Source organism: Trachymyrmex cornetzi, unplaced genomic scaffold (genome assembly GCF_001594075.2).
Source record: "Trachymyrmex cornetzi isolate Tcor2-1 unplaced genomic scaffold, Tcor1.1 scaffold147, whole genome shotgun sequence".
In the NCBI taxonomy this organism is placed as follows: domain Eukaryota; kingdom Metazoa; phylum Arthropoda; class Insecta; order Hymenoptera; family Formicidae; genus Trachymyrmex; species Trachymyrmex cornetzi.
This window is the reverse complement of record NW_017296059.1, coordinates 4,554,585-4,571,045: the sequence shown is the minus strand read 5'-3', so window position 1 is coordinate 4,571,045 and position 16,461 is coordinate 4,554,585. Positions and strand designations below refer to the sequence as shown.

Sequence of the window (16,461 nt, the reverse complement as noted above, 5' to 3'; positions counted from 1 at the left end):
TAATCTATGTAATTGCAGAAATATTGCAATTGTAAGATTTCAAAGAAGATAATCTCAAAAATATTACAAACGTGATGATACATAATTGAGACACACACATACACACACACACACACATTGAAAGGTCCCTGCAACACAACTGAAACTTTCCGTGTCAACTGCTATTGCAACTAATAATTTTGCAACAATCAATTATTGTATAACATGTCCGTATAATGTATTATACGCATCATTTTTATTTTATTTTTAATTTATTTGGTTTTATTAAAAATTGAAAAGAAATAAACAATAATAACTCTATAATAATAAACGCGTTATGTTAGAAATGATTTATAATACATTAAATCCATGTTTTTATAAATTTCAAGGATGTTTTTCGTTCATGTTCTCATTATCATAATATTACATACTTAGAACATATATACTGGAAGGATCATAGATGATTGTCGATGGCTCCAATATCTATCTGTCCTTGTCTGAATACTTCACCGTAATGCGCATGCGTCGATTATTATTATATGTAGTGTCAAGAGTGTTATATTCTCACCGCTCTCGCCTTGAAACATATATATGTATACGTTCAAAGCTCATATATAAATCACGCACAAGCGCACAGCAACAAGCTTTCAGACAAAGATAGATAGATGTTGGAGACACTTTTATTACATTGGTCAGATATGGTATGGCCCTTTCAGTATTAATGTTCTAAGATTACATACAATGCATCAAAGTATCAACAAGCTACGTAATAATAAGTAACAGGGATTTATAATTCTATACATGGTAATGAGTTATTGTTTTGCGCGAAGGAAAACGAAAGGCCAAAAAACAATATCGAAGAAGACATTAAAAAAATTGGTCTTCTGATAAGTTTTCATTTTTGTGTGGTTAACTATTGAGGATTGTTTCGTAATATGACCCGCAAAATTCGACCCATTATTCTTCCCGTTTGTCTTGTTATAATTAATAGTATTATAATTCGGTAACAAGTCCAAATCTTCGGAACTCGCATCGATGAATTTACGATGTCTCATTGATTTCCTACATAGAAATTACAGCATACAGATGTAATAGTTTAAACATAATTTAAAAATCGAGTTTTCTGCATTTTTTTAAATGAATGAAATCTTTTTCTACCATTTTCTCGTGCTTTCTATCTCTGGAGAGATCCAAGATTCGGTCTCGGTATGTTGATCAGTACGAACAGTAGAAGCGTATTTATGATCATTGCATGATCGACATTCACATTTTAGAGCCAAGCTTTTTAATAATGTGGCAGAACGCGGATCATCGCCAGCGCTTGTAATGACCGGCGATTCTTTTGTCGAAGTCAACAGATCTCCCTCGAATTCTTCATCAGCATCCATCTCTGAACTTTTCTCGGGACACCAAAAATTTCTAAGCAAAAAATTTCACTTGTTGGCAGTCTTTTTCAACATAAAAACGTGAAATTATGAATTATGAATACATTCATTTTTTAAAAGATTCAACTTACGAGTTTTCATTAAGGATTGGTAAAATGTTTTTGGTTTTTTTATAGTCCAGTGCGTATAAAGTTTCCCTCTTCGAACTATTTTCCAATCTGATAAAGTTACATATACATTTAATACAAATTATTTAATATTTTAAATGATTTTATATTTTAAATTATACAAGCAAGCTGTTTTTTATTATTTAATTATTACATATTAAATGATAAAATAATCAATAAAACGAAAATAAGTAGGAAAAATAAAATAAATAGGACAAAAATATAAAAAATATAAAAAATAAGTAATTATTCCAAAAACTAATTACTAATATTTATAACTAAGAAAATCTAATTACATTTCTTATATACGAATGTAAAAATAAACATAAATTTAATAATTATTTGTCAGTGCAGTTATCTTCTAAATGGAAATTATCTTTTCATTTTACTCACGTACTCGAATATCTTTTCTTCTTCATTGACTGCGACAAATTCCGTGGAAAATTTTAATTCATTTTTTAATGATAATTTTGCACTCTGTCAGTTAAAATTAATTAAAGATATGCATTGAGAAAAATGTCTGTGAAAATAAACAAACTAGAAGATTCTGATTATTGTATCAATGAGAATACCAATTATCACAATTAAAATTGATTTAAAGAGAAAATTTTAATTTGTTTTTTGTCTGTTTTTAATCAGAATTTCAATTAATTTAACCAAACATTTTTTCAGTGTGCTAAAACACATTAATACTCTCTTCAGACAAATAAATATGTAACTATGTATACCGGATAAACAGGAGATTCTCCATGTGTAGATAAAAAGGAATTCGGTTTTATCGGTGGTTTTATTCGTGGAATTTTACTGATATTTTGAGGAGCACCTGATTTTGTATCTTTATTAATTTTATTAAAATTTTCTTGAAAAACGCTGGTAGCTTTGCTCGTAAGATTTTTGCCATTTTTTGCGATTTCTGGCGACTTTCGAACATCTCGAGAAAGCACCAAATTCTTTAGAATATTATACAGATTAATTATACTGTCGGTAAATTTAAAATAGAGAGATTATATGAAAACAAACTTGGTTAAGTGGCATATGGCAATTTGGAGTAACTCCGTCGTCATTATTTTTCTGTATATAATTTTCAACGTTTCGAATAATTTTTGAGGAAGGTATCAATTCTTTTTTAATGTGAGTAACCTTTTTTGCTTGTATCTTCGATTTAAAAACAATTCCTTTCTTTTTAGTAGTCAAACCCGTTTTTCCACGAACATAAAAATTTCTTTTCTTGGTCGGCGCTGACAATTCATCACTTTGCTCTGACCAACTTGGGTTCAGCGTGTTATTATCAATATTTGAGCATATTGGAATGTCAGGCTGACTGATAGCTGCCTCATAATCATAGGCTATGACAGGGGATTTCGGTTCTAGTTTACTTTTTGCAGCAATCGTCGAGCCAATCGGTTCTTTATTGATCACATTTTCACACGTATTGCGACGCAATGATGGATTCATCGTATCTCCAGCATGACTAATGCTACAACTTTAAAATCAATCTTTATTATTAATTAATGTTATTGTTTTTATTATATATAATTATTTTTTGTTATATATAATAAACTATTATATATAATTATCTTTTCAATAAATTTAGTGAATATTATAAACGAGTGTAAACGTAGTATTAAAACCATGAGTGGAAACGTTCAAAGTCAAGGTTTATATTTTTAGTAATAAGAAGAATTGCGCTAATTGGACAACCAGCGTTGACTCCTATTGCCTGTACTGTATGTTTTATGTTTTTTATAAATTGTTTTAATTTAAGGAGTCTATAAAAACTTATTAGTTTTTTGTTAATTTGTAATTTCTCATTATTAAAAACGAGCTAATAATATGACAAATTATAATACATCGGAAGTATCGTAAATGTATGAAATACTTATTACAACAATTTCGTAATCAAACAATACTTTTTTTACTTAAATTTAAATATTTTTAACTCACTTATAGAAATATTCTCATATTTAAGGAATGTTATTAACATCTTATTCACAAAAGAACGTAAGGATATTTATAATGTATTCTGCTTATGTTTCTATTTTCCATATTGAAAATGCACATGCATTATATTTTATTTGCACAACAAATACTTACTTGGAAGCCGCAGATTTGCAATCGTAATACTGCACCTGACTCTTCGATGACTTGACTATTTTAAGTTTAGTCAGAAATTTTAATATCGCCTCAGATCGCTTGCGATCGATCTTGCGGGAGTGTTCGCAACATGCCGTGACATTTACGTATTTCGAATCTTCATCTTGTTGTCCCGTATTTTCTTTACGCGTTTGTAGAAGCGGCGACACCAAGTTATTCAACTTGTACCGAAATTGCGACCGAAAGCGATGCTGCGATTTTCGTGAACTCGCCAGTATCCTATACAAGTATGATCACATTTTTTTAGATACTTCTGCAAATTCTATTGTCCAATTAACCATTTTCTTTTCACACATTATCGTCGGACTCGATATAAAGTTATGCACATTTCAATGACGCCAACTCGATTATCGAAAATCGAAATATTTAATTGCATTTTATGATATATGTATGGTATATAAATTCAATACCATTTTATTATATCTATCCATAAAATTATACAAAGAAGATAAAATACAGGAATGTACAAAATTTTTTATTTAAGATTTGAGACTCAAGGTTATTTCGTAATACTGGGAACGAATCGTTATCTGAGATTAGGTTTATGCAAAAGTATTCGGAAAACAAATCGTGCAATTTTCTCGTAAGCTAGGAACATCAAAGCGGCAGTGAGGATAGTCTGCAAAAGTTTTGCCTCCATGCCTTTAAATAAGCCACTTATTCCTTGTTTCCTACGAGCAAAAAATACTTACATTAATATAATACTGAAGTGAGAATAAAAAGCCAGCTTTCTTTCGCTGCGTAAAATTGCAGCTTTACAAATTGCAAAGCTAAAATGTAAAATAGATTACAATATTTATGTAGTATTTTTTTATATACTTACTTCAGAATGTAAAATAGTATTTGCAACGTGCCTGCGTCTGGGGGTAGATTAGGATATTTATAGCCATGCTGAAATTACAATGGTTTAGTGATTAAAAAATACTTTTTCTTAAATTTTTTTTTATTTTTTCTCAACCAAACTAAGAATGTCAATAATATACGATACCCTCAACTTCGTTTGCACAAGTTGTAAAGGATATGTCATCACCGTGGCAACCGCTTTCGCTATCGCTCCTATAATGAAGAAAATCCATGCCGGTGGTTGAACATCCCCAAAAGACGCCAAAACTCTTCTCTTAATGCTCTCATATGTCATAAATTGGATGGCCGGATTCGTAACAAGTACAAGACTCGGCAACGTTCCCGCCCATAGCTGTCTCAAACCTTCATACTTCCATATGTGCACGAGACCATCTGTAAAACGCAATGACATTAGAAAGAAACAACCTAATACTTAATATAATATAAATATAGAAAGTTTTTCTTAATTTAAGACATTATTAATTTTATAATTTAATTTGTCTATTCAAAGAATTATGAAGAATTATGATGAATAATTACTTTCTCTAAATCACTAAAAGTTGTTAAAAACTTTTTCGTTTTTAATGAAAAACATGTGGCATGTGCTATATGAATTATGTTTGTGCAGTTTGATCACGTGAATACCGAAAATAGACATTATCTGCTCAAACGAATCATGTATTTAAGACAAAGATATTTCAAATTCAAACAATCGCACTTATTGACTCAAACATTGGTTTGTTTGGACCATTCCAAATAACAAATTTATTTGGATACAATAAAATTTATTAAATTCAAAGAAATCTTTTTTTCTGTGCATTTATCGTTCGAGGCTATTTTTACTTTAATTAACATATATATGTATATGAATATATGTTAATTAATGTAAAAATATTTTCGAATAATAAATGATCAGCATATTAATAAGTAAATTTTTTATGATAGCGAGAGATAATTTTGAAGAAGAAAAATAATTTCTTTAACTATTTCATTAATAATACATTCATTTACGAATTTCTAATTTATCATAATCTCTATGAGATTAATTTTTTTTTGATAACGAAGTGTCACGTTTATTGAATATCATAATTGTTTCAAGTAATGAAGCAAATGAACGACATATCAAACGTGTTTTTGTGAATGTATTTGTTGACACATTGCATTAAATAAAAGATATGTTTGTACTGCATTAATATCGTTATATATATACGATATGTATTGTTTGATTTTTAAACAAAGTGTGATTGGAATCACTAGTGTTGAAAATACAAAAATATTTAAAAATAAAAGTTATTTAAATAGTCAATATCGACTATCTAAATAAATACTCGCGAATATAATTTTTATACGGAATGTATGCTAACGTACCATACAGAGTAGCATATTCGTTGTTATTTCTTTCTAGAGTTAATCCAACGCCCCTCATCTTCAATCTCGTGTTCACAACCCATAGAGGTGTCGTGATGAGGACATTGATAACACCTAGTATAAACATATATATAAGTATATAAAATGTCCCAAGATTTTTCACCAGTTACACATAGCAAAATTCTTCCGTTAAAATCGAAGATTACATTATAAATAATAAAACATTAATTTTAACTTAAAGACGTATAATAGAATTTCTGAGACATGCAAAAATGTTAAACTTAACACAAAAATGTTAATTTTAACATGTTTGCGTGTCTCAGAAAGTCCACTATACATCTAAGTTAAAATTAACATTTTACCTTTTACAGTGTATATTTTCTTGTAGAAAAATTTATCTGAGTATTGCTTATTTTTCTCTTATCGATTTTCCTGCATAATCCAATATATCTCTTTTAATGTCATTAAAATGATTATTTATCTTTATAATTAAATCTCCGATTAAAATCCTTTTAAAATATAATATATATGTTTAAATCGAAACGTATATGTCTCTAAATACTGCTTATTTTATTTTGGTTATTTTCTATGTTTTTCCAATCATTTGTAATTAAACAACTTTCAGTGCTCTGATTATTTGCAAAGAGAAATCGAATCTTATTACGCGAAACATTGATTCTGTTGACGAGAAGCCGTACCAGCGATTGACGCGAGAAGCAAGTCACTACCAGCTGTTTGATTCCTTTTGCTTCTCAGTTCTTTTAAGCCGTGGAATGTGTAGAAATAAACAAAGTTACTCGCACATAAGCTTTGTAGAACAGGGACGATACCTCTGTACAGGGTATATCTTAAAAAGATGAATGAAGATAATTAAGTTATGTGAGTATTTTAAAAATATGATAACGCAAAAGGAATAATTTCATGATTTAAGAAAACAGATGTAACATTGCGCATAATGGCAATAACAATATTAAAAACAATCAATCAAATTTGAGTCCAAATGCATTTTTATATATAGGTGTAAAGTTGCGGATAAAGCGGTAACATATACTGGAAACAGCTAATCAAATATGGGCCCAAATTCATTCTGCGCAATATATTTACGGGAATATTACAACACCTGCGTTATTATGTCATGAGTAATTCCTTGTTAACGTATTTATTTATGCTAGAATCTGTGAACCAAGGAGAAACTGGTTTCTGAATATATTTGTCGTAGTTTGTACGACGCGTTTCATTCATTTGTTCAAGACATATATAGGGCTCGCTTTGAGAAAATACATATTTAAGGTATATACGTAATGTATACGTACGGTCCTTCTTTCGCAATGAGTTCTCGTATAACAGCCAATGTATTTTTTGATTGACGTCCTTCTTCCACTGTAAGCAGAAGAACAGGTTGGTTAATGAGATTACTGAATGAAGTGAAAGATAAAAGTTGAGTAATTATGTATAAGTAATTATCATAAGAAAATAAAACGCGTGCCTTAATTTTTGAACTTGAGCAATATCATTCTTTTTAATTCTTCATGAAGCATTGCAATCATATCTCTATTTACCGCGCGTTATAAAATTTACAAAATAAATTTATTGCCTTCCTGAAATATACAAATATAAATAAATTTAAAAAAATATATAAATTTATATTTAATATAAACATTTAATATATTTAATATACAGGATGACTTCTAATTATCATATTTATCTACTGTAATATACGTATCTATATATTTTATGTTTGTCTTCTAATTTTTTTTTAAATGTTTTACAAGGCGCATAACATTATAAATATTAGATTCCTATTTTGAATTGTGGCACAAATTGCAAATTCATTTTTAAACGTCCATAAAATTCGCTTTATGTACGCTTGAAAAAATTGTTCCTTTCATTACTTTCTTTATTCCTTTGTCTCTCAGTATGTTAAATTTGTTACGGAATTTATGCATCAACTTATGATGACAAATGCATTTAGATAAATTCTGAATGAAAAATTATATAAAATGTATGCTTAAATAGCGTAAACGTCGACAATTAAAATGATAACCAAATATAATGTGCATTTAGCGTAATGTTATCGATACAAGCATTTAATGGTAACGAGATCGTGACAATAAAGTAGCAGAATATTGTCCAGGAGTGACATCGCATTTAATGAAACTGAAGGTCGGCTTGCCGATGTCTCGTTTCAATGCATCGCGGAGGAAACGAGTGCATAATTGATTTGTCATGTATCTGACAGGCGCGAATCTGCTTACATTGTAAACGGCTTCGCACAGTATCTAAAGGATAAAAGGCTGCCATCGCGACGACGCTACCCTGAAATGTTAAAATGTCAAAGTTATCCCACAACGATGAAGTAACACGTGTAAGATTTCTGACGTATCAAATATAAACTCACCACTGCACCGGATATCGCGTGCACCAGCGTGTCGTACGTAAAGATGTTTCTATTCTGTCCGTTTCCACTCATTTTTATGGCGTTCCCAACGCGAGTTATATTGGCCTCAGGAATTGTGTAATACAACACGACGTTATATTCGTTATCTCAAGTAATAAAATTCGCGTTATCGCAGGTAACGCAATTCAAGTAACACGTTGCAATAACACGTCATTGCAGAATATCTCAATCGATCCAATGGCACTCATAAAACAGTTTTCTTAAAACAATCTTTCTGAAAAAATAGGTTTTCTAAAACTAAATATGTAATGTTTCAAATCAGAACATTATTTTTTAAATCCCTTATTTGATTGTAACATAATTATTTAATTAAATATAAGAGAGAGAGAGAAATAATGAATTATTAATTTCAATAATTAATAAAATTATTTTTATACTTAATTTTATTTTATTTTGCTTTTCATTTTATTTTATTTTATTTTAATATGTACAAACAAGATTTACATAAATGATTACATGGAAATGAGAAAGTGCAATATGCAAATGATGAGGCGTCAGCATGAATATTGTTTAAGCTATAGCACAACAAAAAACTGAAGCAAATCGCTGTCGATCAATCAGTAAAAAACATAAGACAATAACGTAGACAATAGCAAATACAAAATGTTAATTTACTTACATCTCAAGATTTTTTTACTTAAATTTTTTTATGTTTGTATTTTTTATGTATTTTATATTACATATTTTATTTGAGAATATAAAGAAAAGAAAAAAATTTTATAACACATAAATGACATATATCAAGTAGAACATAAATCATCATGACGTCAGAATAACATCAAAATAATTATTACTTTTTAATCATTTACGATTCATTTAACGTCATTTATTTGATGTTATCATAACTTATTATTCTACTTGGGAATATTTCAAATAAGATTTGTTTCATTTTCTATATTGATTTACGTAAGAATTTGACTAAGAAAAATATTAGAAAAGTATACAATTCTTTAAGTGTTTTTATTCAATTTCTTAATTTATTTCTGGTGACACCAATTCTTGTTTTCAAAAAACTTACGATTATGTAATTTTTAAAAATAAGTACATCAATTTATTGATCCTCTCTAACAAATATTTTTGTTATAATTACCTCATTGAGTCTGTAGAGCTGATACAAATGTAAATAAAGAAATAAGTAAAATCATTGCACTTTACACTGTTACATTTAGCTCTGTAAATTTTGTATCGAGTAGGCAGCGGAAGTCTCAATTACACGATACAGCAGAGAGCGTTTATCTACCATGCGACTGTTCGCTTCGTGGTGAACGAACGCACTGACACTGTCGTGTAATTCTGTGATGACGGCACTTATATAAGAGGAAGACCATGACACACACGCATTCAACGATGGCCTTCACGACTCGCGCTTGGCTCACGACTGCCGTCGAGTTGCTCCAACGTAGAGAGTCGCACGTTTATCTTCGTACAGAATAATCGGAGGAACGTTATCGGTTGCGCGGCTACTTTTTGTGTTGCGAACGATTGCCGACGTATTTCTGTAAGAAGCGCACGTAATGGCCAACACGCTTGCGCTCTCAAAGCGCATGACTAGGAGTGGAAAGGTCGATGTTGGGTAAAGGCGTGCATGCGCGTTGGCCGGAGGGTGATTTGCCGGTGGTTTAGCAATTCACCTATTCTGTTGAAATGAGGGAAAAGGGTCAAACGCGGAAATTGCGCGAAAATACGCATTACCTCGTCGAAACGCGATGCTCTGTTGAAGCTCCAAATGCATATAATCTGAATTTTAGCATATTTATGTATGATTCAAAGTCACGCGATATTAACGTTTGAAAACCTTTTTCTTTGAAAAAATATGGAAACGTGAAAACTTTTTTTAAAATTATACAATTTAGATCTTATAATTTCGTGTAAAAATAAACTTCACGTATATGTCGAAGAATTTTTTTTAATTTAAAACATAATTTAGAAGACATAAAAATTTCTAATGCGTTTTTTTTAATATGATAATTTGCGTCTTAGAGATATATTTTTATGTAGATTATTTACTCTTATACTTTAATATCTTATATCCTAATGTTAATTTTTGTATAATTTAACTATTCGATGGTTTACAATTATTCTAGTGAACAGAAATATATTATGTTTGTATATATAAATATTAATTACATTTAATTGCATTAATCTCGTAGAAAATTTGTTATTAATAGTATATTGACATGTGCTCAGATATAACAATCACGAATAAGATTTTTATCATTTCCACATTTTTGCTTTTTACTGTGCTTCTTAATAATTCTTCTAACTATATTAAAAAATGCTTTGTATAAAGATAAGTGATGTTTTCAATATTCTAATATCAGATTCTTCCGTAATAGCAGTTTTCTGAAAATGAAAAGAAAGACGCGCATAAACACGGGATAAATAAAACCAATATCGCCTTAACAAAGATGCAAATTGTGTGACGTATAGAGATCTCCAGTGTGTCGCATAGTGTCGGGAATTCTCCAACTTCTCGTCAGAGTTTAATTAAACATTCCACGACGGAGTGGAATGCGCGCGTAGTGCAATTATCACTCTTCTACTAAATCGAAAACACTGTTAACGTGTGTGGTAGATTCCTTTTTCGAAGATTCTGCAAGTCATGTAAATCGTTTTTGAAAGCGTAAATTTTATATTGCAAAGGTTGGAAAGCCGTTTTATTAAGTCTTTCACTGAAAGTCTCTCGTGGGAAATTTCCATTTTATGGTACATGTTGTCAGTAAAATTAATATTTATGCTTACGCCAGTCTATTTATCCTCCTCAAGAATCAAGTTAAATGAAACTATTGCTAAGAAATCATGACTAAATAAAACAAGATAAAGAAGTTGATATAAACAAATAAAATTAAACTAAATAGAAAGTAACCAGACTGTTTATGACTTAGCATTCAATAAGACCTACTCGTTTTGTGGGTAATATGTACCTAATATGATCTGTAAATGCTACCTTTTCTTAAAATTTTCACTGCAAATGTTTTATATTTTTTTTTAATGTTCAGAAATGTTTTCCCTTTTGAATCTGACCATCAATTTTCAGTTTTGAACTCACAAAAAAGTTTTGACCTCTCAAAATGTTAAATTCTGATTTTAATGAAATTTTTTGTACATCTATGTCATATAAATAGAAACCATCAGTTTCGCGAAAAAACGTGAAAAAAAGGTTTTAAGGGATAGAGTCACCTCAGGAATAGAATCAAAGCGGTTAGTTGTTTTTACATCTCAAAGACTATTCAAGATATCAAAAAATGTTTTATACAAAAGTTTTATAATAACATCACTTCTATTTATAAATGTTAATTTGCTACTTTAAAGTGTAGTTCTTTTAGAGAAAATTGTAATACATAAAGTATATTAATATTAAAGATTTGCTGAACCTTTTAATAGACAAATATTTATATATACGAAGCAATATATACATTTTTAAGTTTTCCATCAAGTTGAAAAAATCCTAGCGTACTTTGACGCTGTATTTTTAACACAATTATCTCGAGTATTTCCTATTTTTGTGTGTTGCCATGCTGCTTTCAAACGAGCGACAAAAACTCATTCACGTCTCTTTGTTTCAGTTTTATTGAACTCAAACTTGTATTAGCTTTCGAATAACAAAGAGCTTTTAATATCATTGATATTGAATAACATATTGATTCTTTCTTTGTTATTGAAAAAAAAACGCGAGAGAATGTACGAGAAACACAAAAGGTCAATATTAATTATAAAGATATATTTCCTATTTTCCGAATACCTGTCATGTCAATTAAATATTGCGTCAATTAAACGTCAATTGAACATCAAATACGCATTAATAATACGTCTAACACATGTCAAATTTGCACTTTTTTTTTTTATATTTAATTATTTTATATTTATCACTTATATCTTACTTTAATTTAATTATCCTTTATGCATTTTATATATCTTTTAATATATTTTTTCTGTTTATTTATATTTTCTTTCTATGTAACTTTCAGTTTATTTCTTTTAACATTATTAACATTTATTGTTACCATCGTATATCTTATACTACATTTATTGATTTCAATTTATTTAACTTTAGTTTTTAGGTTCAGATTTAGGCAACATTTTATTGTTCTCCTTTTGAATGTACATCTCTTTTTTCATTTTGCGTTGTGTACAATTATTGCCGTATAATTTCGTTTCTTTGTACTGCACTTCAATAAAGTCACTATTATTATTATTCTTATTTTAGACAAATTTTATTGTTTTTCTTAACCGCAATCAAAAATGTTCCCGTCAAAATTACTTCAACATGCAATGAGATTTTCTCGAAAATCTAATAAGCGCTTGCATAGATTCGTATCGTATTCATCTCATTGTGAATTATATTTCTACCCAACCATATCGAAGCGCGATTAATATCTGAGAAAATTCAACTAACGAGTTATCGATCAAACCAATAAGATAGAGTACTTCGCCGGGGGTGATAATCGACAAATCGCAGCCTACGGCGTTAATGACGGAAATCTGGTTTAAGTCAATTTCTCGCTCGAGGCGATAGGAGCAAACGATTTCTCATCTTGCGGGTCGATGCATTAATGTAGGCTGTGCGAAAATATATTCGTAGGTTTTTCAATATCCGTTTTATTTCGGGAGTGGATGTACGTACGGCTAAAAAAATCGTGCAAGGACGTGGAGAAAATGTCATTTATTCGATACAAAATGCGAACATGATTGTGCACGTCGCGACTAACCATTTCTTTTTTCTTTTTTGCTTATCCTTACCACTCGCAGCTGTAAGTCGACTAAATAAAGCTTCGCGCTTGTTTTCGGTTGGAGTCGACTTACGGGCTGCCTAATTGGTCAAGTCAATTGTACCTTAGAGAGTAACTATAGCCGAGTCTATGGGAAGAGAAAGAACACTTATCCACATCTCGAATACTCACACACACAGAGAGATCTACGTGCCTATAGTATATCATCCTTCGAGACCTATCGGATGAGCTATAATGTAGGAAAAGTATATCTCTGTAAACTAAGACGGACAAATTTCACAAAATTCCAACAAGATCTCCATTCATTGAGTAACTTCCGCTTATTGAATAAATATACTTACCCGCTTTCATTTTACAATTTCATAGAAGAAAAGCTAAAACTGCGTAAAAGATTCACGAATAAATCCTTTGTTGCTAACATCGGGCGCGTCAGTTTCGAATTTAAATCTACATACGTATAGCCTTGGCCAAAAATATTGGGCACATTATTGACCATCATTTACAGTTTTAGCTTAATAATGAATTTCTAGCATATTTACTGTAAATGATTCGCGAGAATCCTTTGAATTTATGTATAATACCAATAATCAATATAGTAACAATGCAGGTAAAAGAATTCCAGATAAATGAAAAAAATACAAGTGCCTGACTATTTTTAGCCAAGGCAGTACTTCTCTTAATCTGATTATATTTAAATTTTATGCATACGCAATCTAATAATACGATAATTTTGTACGATGCTCGCCCGATGCATTTCAACAAGTTCGAGATGCGTAGAAAAGGAGGTCGGGAGTATCGATTGATTTTGTACGCATGTGGTATGTAACGTGAATCTCGTCGTTAACAATGCGGTCTCGTTGGTCGCGCGCGTCGAAAGCCGGCAAACCGAGCGCGAATTGGACGCGAGATACGCTATGAAAGTAATGATATCAAATTGAAGAGCATTTATCGTTAACGAAAGCCGATATAATGCATCCATCTACGCGCGGAAAATTCAGCGGAAGGAACGACGCGCTACGTGATCGAAAAAAATATTCGTTTCTTCGAATCAAGTGCTATTAATAAAATTACAACGCTCTAGATCTCATGCGGAAGTATAAACGTCGCTCCTTCGCGTGTCGGAGCTCGAATAAGGCTACGATGGGCGCAGTTAACTAATCCGGTAAAAAGCTTTTTCTCACCACGCTTCGCAATCTCTCTCATTATCGATACAACGCTGACACTTCTCGACTTCTCACTTACGATCGCGTAAATTGATCTGTTCTTCGCGAGGATTCTTTGTTGAGGATAATTCTGATAAAAATTTGTACCTAATAAGAGGAATACACGCTTTCTTTCGTGCGATTCGATCATCTCGCTGCCACCGGAGAACCCACCGATCGAATGTCAAACAATCTTGTCTATGTTACTCGAGGTATCGATTTTCCGTTTAACGTTTAATCGACAACGATTAATTAACGTAACGACTTACCCCCCCTCTCTCTCTCTCTCACTCTCTCTCTCTCTTTCTTCGTCTCTTTCTCTCGCTCGGTCGCATCTTATAAGTTAATTATACGTGTTACCTTCGGGACATTACGCTAAAGCTATATTCCATTAATTAATTAAGGCGAGTAGCGTGGTCGTTTTAAATATGATTTCCCCTTGGCGATCTTCGTTCGCGAGTACTCGCTTCGCTTCGTCTTTGCGGTGAAGTCTGACAATTGTAAACCTGCAAGTTTCAACCGCATGATCCACATTATTCGTAGTAGGGTTTCCGTTGGACAAATTTAGTTATCTCTGTTTTTCTCGCCCCGTTGAAAAAAAAAATATATATATATATATATATATATATATACACACATAAAAGGAGATTATTTTATTAAAGATTTTAAATAACGATAATAAATGCGTTCATTTTTAGAAAACCTCGTGCAAAAGTAGAATTATAATAAACAAAGATGTAAACGTTATGATAATAAGATTTTAGATAATGATAGTAAACTAATTATAATAATTTAATATAAGCACATAAGAATATTTCGTGCAAGTTAATAAAATTATAATAGAGAAAGATGCAAATGTTATGATAATAAGATTATAAACAATAATAGCGCAAACGCGTCAATTATAATAACTTATTATAAGCAAAGATAGAACCTCGTGCAATCTAGTAAAATTATAATAGACAAAGATGCAAATGTTAGATAATAAGATTTTAAATAATGATGATAAACGCATTAATTATAATAACTTAATATAAACGGGGTTAGAATATCTCGTGTAATCTAGTAAAATTATAATAGATGTAAAGAAACAAATGTTATAATAAATAATAAAATTTTTTAAATAATAATAGTAAATGTGCCAATTATATATAATAACTTATATAATATGAATAAAGATAGAATATTTCGTTCAATCGCGATAAAATTATGTAACAAACAAAGATAAAAAATTAAGTTAAGATAAATAATAATACTCGTTCCCTCCCACCCGCCCGAAGATCGCTTTCAAACGCGTTATCATATTTCTAGAGATTTGTCCGCGTGCGTGAGAATCGTTTGCAATATCACTGTATCGAGCAGGCCTTCCTGGACTCCGTTCTTCCTGTTCTAAGTGTGATCCTGGATCCTGGCGTATTGTTCTCGTTCCCGGCCGCGAGCGAACACGTCTTCGTCCGCATGATCATTAAGTCCGTCCTTATGCTGGGACGGCGCACGTTCGGCGCCACGACGCCGCAAGCGTCGCTCAGCCGACGCTTTATACTGAGGGTGGCTTTGTGTCGCGGCTGGAAACAAAAGCGTCTCTTTTTTAGGCCTTTTAGCCATCCCTCGATATCACGAGAGGTAATCCGCGTTTAATCGATCATGATGCGACTCCAAACGAACAATATCATTCGTCGTTCCACTCTTTGTCAGCTCTAATCGGATTTCAATTACAGAATTGATTAATTGATTTTAAAAAAGTTACACTGTAACAAATTACTTTACGCCATATCGAACTCTATATTGAACGTTATTACGTACCTGCGATGGCGGCAACATGGTCGGCGAGCCAAAGGTGAGCGGTACTTTTCTATGATGATTCGGGGCCATCTCAAGAGGTAGACCGGCCACTACGAATAATTGATAAAAAAGTTCGTCCACGTGATAGTTCCGTTTCGCAGAAGCCTCCACAAAGATACAGCACTCGTCTTGACTCACGCAATATTGCTCGGCCTCCTCCACCGTGACCGTTCTGTAACGAAATAGAAGACTTGTCAGTAAAGTCACTATGTGATTCGGGTCTGGTTGTTCTACCTTTAGATAAATTACATGATAATTTATCTAATGAATGAAAGAAAGAGCAAGAGAGAGAGAGAGAGGGGGGGGAGAGGGAGGGGGGGAAAGGGAGAGGGG

The 16,461-nt window shown here is 31.4% G+C and overlaps 3 protein-coding genes across 7 annotated transcripts in view; all 3 read right to left on the bottom strand.

Moving 5' to 3' along the window:
- Nucleotides 1-316: 316 nt before the first annotated feature.
- LOC108757802 (uncharacterized) lies at nt 317-4,025 on the bottom strand. Of its 4 annotated transcripts, none has more exons than XM_018502396.1 (7): nt 3,626-4,025; nt 2,552-3,014; nt 2,260-2,481; nt 1,929-2,008; nt 1,496-1,582; nt 1,138-1,398; nt 317-1,041 (listed from the first exon to the last, which is right to left on the bottom strand). In XM_018502396.1, exons 2-7 carry the CDS (start codon nt 2,984-2,986, stop codon nt 792-794), a joined length of 1,335 nt encoding a protein of 444 aa, XP_018357898.1. In that variant the 5' UTR covers nt 2,987-3,014; nt 3,626-4,025; the 3' UTR covers nt 317-791. The 4 variants fall into 4 exon arrangements, with proteins under 4 accessions (XP_018357898.1, XP_018357899.1, XP_018357900.1 ...); XM_018502397.1 differs by having other exon boundaries at nt 1,496-1,570; XM_018502398.1 differs by having other exon boundaries at nt 1,925-1,953.
- Nucleotides 4,026-4,149: 124 nt separating this feature from the next.
- PMP34 (Peroxisomal Membrane Protein 34) lies at nt 4,150-9,879 on the bottom strand. 2 transcript variants are annotated; one of them, XM_018502401.1, is made up of 9 exons: nt 9,445-9,879; nt 8,295-8,568; nt 8,152-8,212; nt 7,210-7,276; nt 6,595-6,743; nt 5,897-6,010; nt 4,674-4,921; nt 4,509-4,576; nt 4,150-4,356 (listed from the first exon to the last, which is right to left on the bottom strand). In XM_018502401.1, the coding sequence occupies exons 2-9, from the start codon at nt 8,364-8,366 to the stop codon at nt 4,212-4,214; spliced, it is 924 nt and encodes a 307-aa protein (XP_018357903.1). In that variant the 5' UTR covers nt 8,367-8,568; nt 9,445-9,879; the 3' UTR covers nt 4,150-4,211. The 2 variants fall into 2 exon arrangements, with proteins under 2 accessions (XP_018357903.1, XP_018357904.1); XM_018502402.1 differs by having other exon boundaries at nt 8,295-8,564.
- A 5,729-nt stretch (nt 9,880-15,608) lies between these two features.
- Nucleotides 15,609-16,461, bottom strand: part of LOC108757661 (GTP-binding protein Rhes) — a 25,726-nt gene continuing 24,873 nt past the window's right edge. The window contains exons 5-6 of the mRNA XM_018502148.1: nt 16,090-16,300; nt 15,609-15,851 (exon numbers count right to left, since the gene is read on the bottom strand). Coding sequence (XP_018357650.1) covers nt 15,633-15,851; nt 16,090-16,300 — 430 coding nt within the window. The 3' untranslated portion in view covers nt 15,609-15,632. The remainder of the gene's footprint in view (nt 15,852-16,089; nt 16,301-16,461) is intronic.